This window comes from Sorex araneus, chromosome X, assembly GCF_027595985.1.
Source record: "Sorex araneus isolate mSorAra2 chromosome X, mSorAra2.pri, whole genome shotgun sequence".
NCBI lineage: Eukaryota > Metazoa > Chordata > Mammalia > Eulipotyphla > Soricidae > Sorex > Sorex araneus.
Window position 1 is genome coordinate 337,382,266 of NC_073313.1, and position 12,196 is coordinate 337,394,461.

Sequence of the window (12,196 nt, forward strand, 5' to 3'; positions counted from 1 at the left end):
TCACAGATGCATTTTTCTGTATATTTTATTTAAAGGTCACATCTCTGAGGTCTGGAGAAGGACACACCTGACAGAGTGTGGGGGCAGGGATGCATGAGTGAGACCCACAAGTGTGAGGTGCTGCTCAGAGAGGGAGAAAGAAGAGCTCCTGGTCCTTCTGACCAGGGGTTGAGAAATGATGCTGAGCAATGAAGTGGCAGTGAGATATCTTCAGTGCAAAAGAGAACTGGTCAAAGACAGTGTTTCATATTCTTTCCTCTGTGTGGGGGGGTAGGGTGGTACTCCTATAGCTTGCCTGCCTGCCTCCTTTCCTCCCTCCCTTCACTCCATCTCTCCCTCCCTCCCTTTCTCCCTCTCTCCCTCCCTTCACTCCTTCTCTCCATCCCTCCCTCCATCCCTCCCCTCCTTTCCCTCCCTCCATCCCTCCCCTCCTTCCTTCCTTCCTTCCTTCCTTCCTTCCTTCCTTCCTTCCTTCCTTCCTTCCTTCCTTCCTTCCTTCACTCTTCCCTTCCTCCCTCTCCCTCCCTCCGTCTGCCCCTCCCTCCATTCACTCCCTCCCTCTCTCCCTCTCTTCTTCCTTCCTTCCTTCCCTCTTCTCCCTCCCTCCCTCTCCCTCTCTCCTTCCCTCCCTCCCTCCCTTCTTCCCTCCCTCCCTCTTTCCTTCCTTCCTTCCTTCCTTCCTTCCTTCCTTCCTTCCTTCCTTCCTTCCTTCCTTCCTTCCTTCCTTCCTTCACTCTTCCCTTCCTCCCTCTCCCTCCCTCCGTCTGCCCCTCCCTCCATTCACTCCCTCCCTCTCTCCCTCTCTTCTTCCTTCCTTCCTTCCTTCCCTCTTCTCCCTCCCTCCCTCTCTCCTTCCCTCCCTCCCTCCCTTCTTCCCTCCCTCCCTCTTTCCTTCCTTCCTTTCTTCCTTTTTTCTTTTTTCTCTTTTTATCTTTCTTTCCTTTCCTTTTTTCTCTTTAGCCTCTTTCTTCCTTTCCTTGGGTGGTCAGGATTTACAACTGGCTCAGGCAGTGCTTTCTACATGGTGCAGTATATGAACTCCACAGGTAAAGAAGAACCTGCCTCAAGTGCCCTGCAGAGATGCAGAGACAGGAATTGAGTACAAGCTGGGCAAAATGAACCCACTCTGCTCTTAGGTCTGGCATCATTTACCTCTCCCGGCTAATTTATGAGCAAACTCTTCAATAAGGCTTTAAAGGTCTGTGCAGACCATTCCAGGAAGTGAAATTCTCCCGGGCACAGCAGGTAATGAAGTAATTTCTCTACGGCTAGAAGCTGTGGTCAGGTCCCTAATGCTGCACCATTCTTTTCTGGACTATAGCATTCACATAGTCAAAAGGATGAATATTTGAACTCCGAGAGAGAAAGCCTGAGTCCCGTGTTTCATGCAGGTTATAATGAGTGGAGAGACTTTTGTGGCCTGCGCAGGCTGGAGACCCGAACTGAGTTGAACATCACCATTGGCAACGAGAGCATCACTGATAGGATAATGGACTTGTACGGCCACCCTGACAACATCGATGTCTGGCTGGGTGGCTTGACTGAGAACTTCCTCCCCGGGGCTCGGACAGGGCCCCTGTTTGCTTGCATCATCGGGAGGCAAATGAAGGCCTTAAGGGACGGTGACCGGTAGGTATCTGTAACGAGCTACTTCTGTGGTCTACATAGAGAGTGACAGTCCTGCTCTGGCTCACTTAAACTCAGTCACATCCTGATTCCGTCACTCAGTAGTCTGCGGCTCCAGGCCGGGTATTTCCCTGAGCCATAGTTTCCTCCTCTGGAATGCTGGCTTGTGGTGGGTTGTGATAAGACATAAATACAGACCACATACAGCACAATGGGAGTTCTCAGAAATGTGAGGTGTTATTGATTCTTCCCTATCATCCCTTCACAGGAATAATCAGGCAGCCTGTGATGAACAAATGGTATATCCTGGCAGTCCTGAAACTCACTCCATCTCATGCCTCTGATAGTGTCTACGGAACAGAGGGGCGCGGGGGGGGGGGGGGTCTACTCAGGGCACTCAGGCTGAGACCAGGGCTGTGCCAGGGAACCTGGGTATCTTCTGCCAGGGTCTGACTGAGGTACACACTGCCTTGCCCCTGCCCTGACAAGGAACTCCAGAGGACCAGAAATGGATGTGTGAGAGAAATGCAGAAATATTTTCTTTTCCTTTTGTAGTCCCTCCACATCAGTGTCCATTCCTTCTTCTTTCCTTCCTTCTTTCTTTTCTTCGTTCCTTCCTTCCTTCTTTCCTTCTTTCCTTCTTTCTTTCTTTCCTTCTTTCTTTCTTTCTTTCTTCTTTCTTTCTTCTTTCTTTCTTTCTTTCTTTCTTTCTTTCTTTCTTTCTTTCTTTCTTTCTTTCTTTCTTTCTTTCTTTCTTTCTTTCTCTCTCTTTCTTTCTTTCTTTCTCTTCCTTCCTTTCTTTCATTCTTTCTTTCTTTCTTTCTTTCTTTCTTTCTTTCTTTCTTTCTTTCTTTCTTTCTTTCTTTCTTTCTTTCTTTCTTTCTTTCTTTCTTTCTTTCTTTCTTTCTTTCTTTCTTTCTTTCTTTCTGTCACTGTACCCAGCTCAGGTGTTTTTTAAGAGCACTTGGGTTCTTTCAAGGTTCTGTTAGCTTCCCCCTTGGGTTCTTTCCCAGCCCCCAGCTCAGCCGTGAACCTCCTGGACCCCACCATGTAGCAGAATCACAAATCCCACAAAGTTACCATCACATCAAACAAGATGCTACCTGGACCAATCCTGTGTGGTGTGAAATATCCTAGGCTCCAGGAAGTGCCTATTTGGAGGCATTCTTTTTTCCCCATCTCCTGGAAGACTGTGTGACACACCTCTGGGAACATGAACCTGAGCTTCTCATCCTGATTATTTCTCATGGAACAGCTCCCCAATACACAACTCTGATGAACTGGCTGCTCTGTGAGGAGGCTACTCTCTTGCAAAGCTGAGGATTGTTCTCACAGGAAAGCAAAAAGCTTTTCATGAGAAATATAAAATACTTGTCTGACATTCAAGACACAGGCTGTGAAGGCTAGTCAGGGATCTTAATGTTATTCTTGGGGTTTTTTTGTTAGTTTTGTTTTGTTTTGGGGTCACACCCAGCAATACTCAGGGGTTTCTCCTTGTTCTACACTCAGGAATCACTACTGGTGGGTTCAAAGGATGATATGGTATGCCGGGATCTAACCCAGGTCAGACACGTGCAAAAGTGTTCCACCCACTGCACTATCACTCTGGCCCCAGGGATCTTCATGTTCCCACTGAGAAAAAGGTGCAACTCCTTCCTGTGGCTCTGGGGAAGTCTCATGCAGAAGGGGGCATACCTCTGCCCTTCGGGTCACTCACTCAAATTTCCCTCAAGGTGGAACGAGGTTCTCTTCACTCCTATTTTTCCCCCTCCCTTTTCTTTTTGCTTTGTTGCTGCCCATCAGGAGTCACACACCCTTGGCCATGCTGTCTGATACACTTGGTTGAGGCCGTCTCACTCTGGATCCTGGGCTCTGGCACACTGTTGTGGTGAGCTCACACACTGACTTGTGAGCTCTCACAGGCTTGGTAGAAGGATTCCACACACTTGTTTGTGGGCTCTCGCACCCGTGGTTGCGGGGCTCTCACGCACTTGGTTTTGGCACCTACATGGTTGTAGATTCTCACATACTTGGTTACAGGATTTTAAACCCAAGGACTCTCACACACTTGATCATGGTGCTCACACACACAGATTGTGAGTTTACAGCACTTGATTGTGGTGCTTTTACCCACTTGATTACAGTACACCAGAAATCACACAATTGCAGGAGGGGTAAGTGGGGAAAGGAGATACTGGGATCACCCTGGGCATGTCGGTGGAGCCTGGGATTGAACTGTTGACCACCGCAGAGCTTGCCCTAGGCCCCACCACTCTTGTGTTCAGCACAGCTCTGCAGGCCTGCAGACCTAGGTTGGGGAAGCAGCACAGCACTACGGGTGAAAAGCACAGTGAGCAGGGACCCTTCTGTGCCCGGCCCCATCCTCAAGCCACAGGCATTGACCCAAGGGTGTAGGAAGCACGGTGCTCAGGGTTTACCAGCAAAATCCACCATGCAGGGCTCTGCCCCAGCTCTCCCCACTTCGCTTTGCAGGTTTTGGTGGGAACATGAGGGTGTGTTTACTGCAGCCCAGAGACAGCAGCTGGAGCAACATTCTCTCTCTCGGGTCATCTGTGACAACACAGGCCTCAGCCACGTGCCCAGGGATGCCTTTCTAATTGGAAAATTCCCCCAGGACTTTGAATCGTGTGAAAACATCCCCAGCCTGGACCTGGAGCTGTGGAGGGAGGTCATTCCACAAGGTACCTGGATTTAATTTATCTCTGGGCTGGGGCCCATTCCAGAAAGCACAGCCTTGCAAAGAAGCTGACTCTCACTAATTAGGGATGAAGAAAATAGCATCCAGATGGCACCTGATGGCTGAGGGCATGACCTGCTCAGGTGAGGATGGGAGTCTGGAAGAAGTCACTCTGCTGGGACTTTCCATGAAGACCCTGCTCAGGGTCCTTCCTCCCCTGGGGACTCAGCCACCTCTGCAGGGCTCTCCTAGGCAAATAGACTGTTCCCCTGGGTAAGGATCCTGTGATTCTCTCTTCACAACAGGTCCTGACAGAGCCCCTCTCTTGAGGGCTTGCATTCCACACTGTGCTTTATCACTGGACTGGGTAGCACCCACCAAGTTGTGACAACCACAAATATACTCTGTCCCTAGGTGGGAGTCTGACAAATGGTAGATAAGAAAGAGAATACGTTGTTCACAGACAATAGAGCCATCCAGAGGCTATAGGAATCCTGGCCTCTGGGAGATGCAGAAACTGGTAACTACCTGAAGCTTGCTTAGGACTTTGTTCCATCAGAGACTTCAGATTTCCTATAGCATCCACCTCAGTTGCTCTCCTAGTGAATGACAGGGAAAGACTCTGAGTTGATCTTTGAGCGTCAGTTTTGGTTCTAGGTAGGACTGTCAGTGATCCCACCATTTCTTTCAAATCTCACCTACACCCAGTGCAACTGCTCAGCTTCATTCTGGTAACTACGTGATGCCAACTCTCTGATGTGCATCCACGGTTCCTAGCAAGAACTCTGGGCTCAGTCACTGATCTCTTCTGTGCCACCAAGGCAAGGTGCTTGGGAGACAGGGGCTGAAAGAAGTACAGAGAGAGAGAGAGAGAGAGAGAGAGAGAGAGAGAGAGATGGAGGGAGGGAGAGAGAACTTTCCACACTCACTCTGAGATGGGAAGACCGACAAAACCTAAACAGTAGTGTGGAGAATAAGTGGTAGTGTGGAGAATAAGTTCTGCAAGTCATATGCCTTATCATTTCAGTGAGGGAGCACCAAGGAGCATGTGGAGGGGCTGAATTGTCTCAGGGACAGGCCAGGGAAATTCTGCAGAGCAATGTCCATGCAAACTCAGGAGGCTATTCCACTGGAATCTGTGGTCCCACAAGGAGGCCCATAGATGTAAGGAGAAGAAATCAACATTCTGGCCATGCCAGCCAGCTCCACCCTCTCCTTGGAGTAAGAATGTGATGATTGTTATACTTCTACTTTAGGGGGCATCCTACTTGCAGTCAAGGAGAGTGGATGACGGGTGGGGAGCAGAGTTCCTGTCCTAGGGAGTCTGCCTTTGGGGAAGAGAAGAAAGGATCCTGGGTCCACACATGAGCATAAGCTTCCAGAGTCCAGGCAGGATGTGACTTCCTCATGGTTTCTTGTGGTGGCTCATAAACCCCAGAGCTCCCTGAAGACACAGGAGTTGGGCTCTACAGGGCTCTAGGCTGTGTGAACCTATGCAGGGGGTGACTCAGTTGAGGACTCATTCATGTGAGCCAGACCTGCTGTATACATGAGAGGAAGTAAGCAGAAAACAGTGGGTATAGACAAGTGGAAGTCAAGGAAGAGCTCGGAACCTGAATTTATCTGTAAGTACCATCTGCAGATTGTATCTCATGCCAGGAAACTGAGGAAACAGTCTACATTGAATATGTCCCGGCAGGAGTTCACAGACCGTGAAGGAACTGTCTCAAAAAGGACACTGGGAAAGAGTGAAGGATCTAGTGAGACCATGTGCAGAAAGGGCTCAGGCAGGGGGAAGGTGTTCAGACCATGGAAGACCATGACGGCGAATCCTGCAGTCAGCAACCTGGAGCTGTTGACCTAAATGCAAATGGTCGGGCTGAAGTGAGGAGCCAGAGCCTGACTGTAGCTGATTTAAGAGGAAATAGGAGCAAAATTCGCAGCAAATGACTGAGGTTCTCGGGAGACTTCACAGAACAGCTCCACACAGGAGAGAGGGTGGGAGGAAGCTTCATTCTGAGGGGAAACTGTGCAATGAGAGACAATGAGCTTTGCTGAGGTCCTGAGGGAGGCTGCACAGGGCAGGTATAGTCTTCAGAGGCCAGTGGAAGTAGGAGCAAGTGTATTGACTGGAGCATGACTTGACCTTCGACTCTACAGATGACCCGTGCGGCCTCCCAGCAAACGTGGATGATGGGGACTACATGTTCTGTGAGGAATCTGGAAGGCGAGTCGCAGTCTATTCCTGTCGCCATGGATTTGAGCTACAGGGACACGAGCAAATCACGTGTACCCTCAGAGGATGGGACCCTCAGCCCCCCATGTGTAAAGGTCAGTCATTTCACAGGCACTCCATTGGGAACACTTTACCCCCAAATCTACAAGGAAATGTCGTCCATGGAAAGGTGAGTCTCAGTGAATAGTTCTGTGTGGAAACAGAGTTTTATTCTCTTGGTTCACCTTGTTGAACTGTTTCTAGAATAGGCAGCATCAGGGTGGCTGCAGACCCACAGCCCTGCTGGGGGCCATAGACAAGGGTAAAGAGTGAAGTTAGTGGCTTAAAAGGGAGATTATAGTAAGTGACTATAGCTTATCTCAATAATAGAACAAACTTAAAATAGTTTCAGTAGTAGGTCAGGGACGGTCCCACCCTGGCAACAGGTCAATGCTAAGGCTCTTTCTTTACCCCACTCCATGCCACTGCACCCCATTTGCATCTTCTTTCTGCTGAAGTTTATAAACCCATGCCTTTGGGTTTGTAGCCAGGAGCATGATAGCACAAGTGACTTTAACTTCTTTATCTGCCTGTAGTGAATGCCCCTTGAATCTGTATCGTTCAAGAGGGTGTAACGGCATCCAACGTCTGAGTGCCAAAGAGACAAGAAGGAGAAATGGGACTTCCAGGCAGACTGTCCTGACAAACAGAGGGAACCTCTGTGCTATGCTGAGATTCCCTGTGGTTGATGAATCTGTTGGGAAGGGTTCTGAGGTCTCAGTCAGAAATGCCCCATAGCAAACCCAAAATTGCACAGACTGTGTGGGGATTCCAAGAGCTGGAATGTGAGTGCACTTGATATGGGTTGATGAAAGGTTGATGATCACCCTCAGCAATCACCCGAAAGGCAGGTCTATTGCCCGCCATCAAGGTCTTATTCCTATGGTAAGAGAGTAACATCAGAAATTAACCATGTGTGGGCTGCTTGCCATGAGCTGCAGTGAGCAAGGCATTAGAACAGAGGTGAACTCAGGCTGGAACTTGGCTAATTTGCAAACCAGAAATAAAGGCAGTGGCCAATATTTTCCACTGCTTCAATTTCAGCTGGGGAGGATGAAAAATATTCTAGAGATGGATGGTGGTGAACATTGCACAACCATTTGAAGGTCATTCATGCTACTGAAATGCACGCTTGTTTATGCTGTGTCTACCACAATAACAAAGATGTCAATGTATGTGAGGTAGAGGTCCAAAAGGTTTCATTCTCCAAGGGTTGCCAGGATAGACTGTTTCTGGATTCTATGGAACAGAAGAAAGACCAAGTGACTGTGAGCATTGTAGATCTCCTAGAACTCAGCCCTGTGTCTGCTATCTAATTAAGCCCGCATAGTCTCAGAGAGGTTCAGAGTGGTGTCCTTAAGGTGAGCAAGAAAAGAGGAAGCCAGGCATAAAGCCAGTTGGAAAGATGTATCTTGTATCTTGGGAGTAACCTGAGAATAGCTATAGGCTCTTGAATCCGGTTGGAAATGGATCAGAATCTGGGAGGTGGGGAGGGATTTCTTGCCCTTGAAACACTGTCTGAACCAGAAGTCTTTGATTAGACGTCTAAGCAGCTTTTCACACCCTCAACTTTGCATCTGCAGGATTTGGACCAGGGAAGGCAAGGTGGGAATGCTCCCCAATCTTTTTAGTCTTAGTCCTGAGGACTATGGAGAAGCAACTCAGAGGATCTAGATAGTGCCGAGAGAGCAAAGGGAAGGTCACCCTAGAACCCCATCAAGGACCCCCTGCTCCGTGAAGCAGGCAGGATATATTCATGCACCCATCATTACTGTCAATGTTCTCCTAATCATTCCTGAGAATGAGGTGCAGCACCCAATCCTCCAACAGTAAAGTTTTAACAAGTCCAAATTTTCCAGTTTAGGACCTATATAAAACTTAACTGCCTACTTGATGTAGATCCATGAGTTTCAACTGCTGGTCCATGGATGGATGCCAGTTTACAGGTATAAAAACGTGCCAACCCCACTGACCTAGAAGTTGACAGGAAGCAGAGATAAGGAAGGTGGGGCCATGCGTAACCCTTTTGGACAATGTGGGTCCTAGTCTTACAGGACACTCTCATCACTTGTATGCTGTTACGCCGTTTTACCCTACTCATGATAATATTGACTTTGACTATTTGATCTGAGAATTTACTGCATGAAATTCAAATCACAGGGGAGCAAAAGTTCAAGTTCAAGTTCAAAATGGACAAGTAATGGTGAACACTGCCTGTTACCACATGTCCCCATGCACCACCTCCGGGGCTCCCCATGGCACTCTGTAACTGCCCCTGGATTTATAGCTCATATCATCTCCTCCATTTAGGATATTTTCTTACCTCCTCTAGACAAGTGTAAGAAGGACATCAAAACCAGTTATCAGCCAGACCCCTGCCCACAAGTAATAATAGTTAACAACTTAACAGTGACTTTGCTCACTTTTTTTTATTGAGTCACTGTAAGAAACAGTTACAAAGCTTTCATGATTGGGTTTTAGTCATACAATGATCAAACACCCTCCCTCCACCAGTGCACATTTTCTACCACCAATGTTCACATTATCCAACAACCACCCTCATCCTATCCCTCCCCTGCCTCTGTGGCAGTCACCTTCTTTATTACTCTCTCCCTACTTTTGTGCATTATGGTTTGCAGTACGGATACTGAGAGGCCATCATGTTTGGTCCTTAGTCTACTTTTATCACACATGTCTCATCCCCAGCAATCCCTCCAACCATAATTGACATAGTGGTCCCTTCTCCATCCTAACTGCTTTTTCCCCCAGCTCATAAGGTAGGCTTCCAAAACATGGAGTGATCCTCCTGGCCCTTCTCTCTACTGTCCTTACTGCTCACTGTTTTAGCCTTGACCAGGGTTCCTGGGTTAGGATCACTTTGCCAAATCTCAATGCCAGGCTCTGCATGTGGTCCCTAGGCAGCAGAAGAGACAACCAGAGCTCTGTAGAAACGAGCATCCCAAGTTCCCCAGAGTTCCTGAGTCAGACCCTGAATTTCTGATGAGTTTCTGATTAGACTGTGTAAGTTTTGGGGGATCAGTCAACCATGAACCTGCTTTAACTCTTGTACTTGATCTGCTTCCTGCCTCCCTGACCCCTTACCTGAGATGCTTCAGTAGTTGCTTCCTCTGTCTCCCCTGATTGAGAACTTTGGTGTGTGTTTATGCTATCAAAGGTAAAATGAGGATAGTAATCGGGTCTACTGCATCGCTTGTTAGTTTACATTAGCTAAATGCACACCACAGAGAATGCAGCAGAAACCTAGTGCGGCTGACACACTAAATCAAGAGCAGGTGGTCTAGATTTTGATACACTCACACTGGGATTCATTATCTGATCAAGTACACAGCATGCCGACTCACTTAGAACACCGTCCTTTGAATTAAAGTATGCCACGAAGTGAAAATGCAGGTGAGGCGGGTGTCACAGTGAAAACCGGAATAGACTGTTTGAAAACCGGAATAGACTGTTTTTAAAAGCAGCAGAACTTAGTTACTTCTAATTTATTTATAAATATTTTCATATAAAGACATACAAGGTCATTACTCCTGCTTCCTTTGGCTTATTATGTAATGGGACCAGGAATAATAATTTTATGAAACTCTAAACTTTATTTTTTAAATTAATTTATTTATTTATTCATTTGCTTTTTGGGTCACACCCGGAGATGCACAGGGGTTATTCCCTGTGCATCAGGAATTACTGCACTCAGGAATTACTACTGGCAGTGCTCAGGGGACCATATGATATGCTGGGAATCGAACCTGGGTCAGCCACGTGCAAGGCAAACGCCCTACCCGCTATGCTATCGCTGCAGCCCCGAAACTCTAAACTTTTAAGAATTAACCCTGCATTATTGTTCATCTGACTATATGAGTATGAAGAATATCTATTCGGACAGGATCTCCCAAGCAGTGCTCAGTGGTCCTCAGAGATACTTCCTGTGATCCTAAGTCAACTGAACCAGGGATATCAATACTGCAGAGATGGCCAGTTCCCATGGAGCTGGGGACTACCAGGAGCACCGCGGTCTTGCTCCGGGGCTTCGAGAAACAAACCTTAAGGCTCGGAGAGCCATGGGATGCTGCGTTTCAAACTTGGCTCTGGTGCATGCCAAACACATGTCTGCTGCTGATCCCTGAGCTATCTCATTAAACCCTAAAGAATATTATCTTAAAAATCAATTACAGAAAATTCAGTGAAAAAAAATCCATTGTGTAGTGCATTCATTTCTGTCAGCAAATATTTCTGCCCCATTTATATCTTATACTAGAAGTTTCAAAGTTAAGACTTATGAGAGGGGGAGTAAGGAGGACTCTTCAATATCGCAGAGAGGGAAACCTTGGCTTCTGGCTTCCCCAGCAAGTTGTGAATATAAGCACTGCCACCAATTCCCAGGGAAATGTCTAATCCACAAGCCAGCGTCTGCAGAAAGCAAAGCTTGTAGGCTTAACTGGATATTTAATACACAAAAGTCAAGAGAAATTCACTCCTCTCCTCTTTACACAAATCCTACACATCCAGTAAAACCCATCCATAAAAATATCTGATCGGGGAGAGGGACAGCAAATGAACTGTAATGAGTCTGTTTTGAGGGCTTCAAAGTTGGTGTGAATTCAAAATGGATAAAAAGCTGTGTATCTGCTACTTCTTGCTCCAGTTATTGTCAAGAGATTATGTAATAAATGAATGCAAATGAGTGCTTCTGTGCCTGTTAGGAAGAATAAGATTCGCAATCAGCACAAATGTGCTCAGGGCATGCTGCATCTGTGCAGATGTTTGGGGGTTGAGCGATGGAGGGTGGGGGGGTGTCTGGGAATGCAATCTGCAGTCCTCCTGAAGAACCAGCAATCTGGCCAGGTAAGCAGGCCCTGGATTTTATGCAGATTGATCAGAAACCTCGGGGCCCTGCAGGCCTAAAACTGCTTCTGTCTTGCCTTTATAAGAAGCATTGTCACCTGCAGGTGCGAGCTGTCACCCGCTCCTGAGTCACTCTTCCGGTGGGGCAGCCAGACTGGATGAGGCTCCGGGTTTCAGATGAGAAGAGACAGGCCTCGGGTGCAGTGCAATGGGGAGGGACCATCTGCCCACAAAACACGGGCAGTCTGAACCCCTCCCACGCCAGCCCACGCCCTTACAGGAAGAAGGCTCCAGTAAGACTTGCCCACAACTGGGCCAGCTCTGTGTGACAAGGGTCCTGGCAGCCAGTAAGACGTGCCCACAACTGGGCCAGCTCTATGTGACAAGGGTCCTGGCAGAAGAGGAGCAGCCTGGAGGAGAAGTAGCTCCAAGTCCAGGGATACCCAACCACCAGCAGCTCCCCCCCGCCCCGCCCCGGTAGCTGGAGAAGACAAAGGGCCACATGCACAGGCACCTCCAGAACAGACATCTGTGTTGTTCTGAGTCACCCAGCTCAGAGGCCAGGGACAGACAGTGCAGACAAGAGCAGGTGCTGGTAGAGGGACTTGCCCCTCTATGAGTCCAGCTTGCTAGTGGTAGGAGCTGAAGGCAGAGCCTCCACAGTTTACATCTTCTTCCTCTTCCTTCCACCTCATACCTCATGGATCGACTCCTCCGGGTTTTCTTGCTGTAGGTAC

At 48.0% G+C, this 12,196-nt stretch overlaps 1 protein-coding gene across 1 annotated transcript in view; it reads left to right on the forward strand.

The window, feature by feature from the left end:
- The window catches only part of TPO (thyroid peroxidase), a 117,307-nt gene that overhangs the window by 67,483 nt on the left and 37,628 nt on the right, over positions 1–12,196 (forward strand). The window contains exons 11-13 of the mRNA XM_055121347.1: positions 1,392–1,629; positions 4,120–4,328; positions 6,485–6,655. Coding sequence (XP_054977322.1) covers positions 1,392–1,629; positions 4,120–4,328; positions 6,485–6,655 — 618 coding nt within the window. The remainder of the gene's footprint in view (positions 1–1,391; positions 1,630–4,119; positions 4,329–6,484; positions 6,656–12,196) is intronic.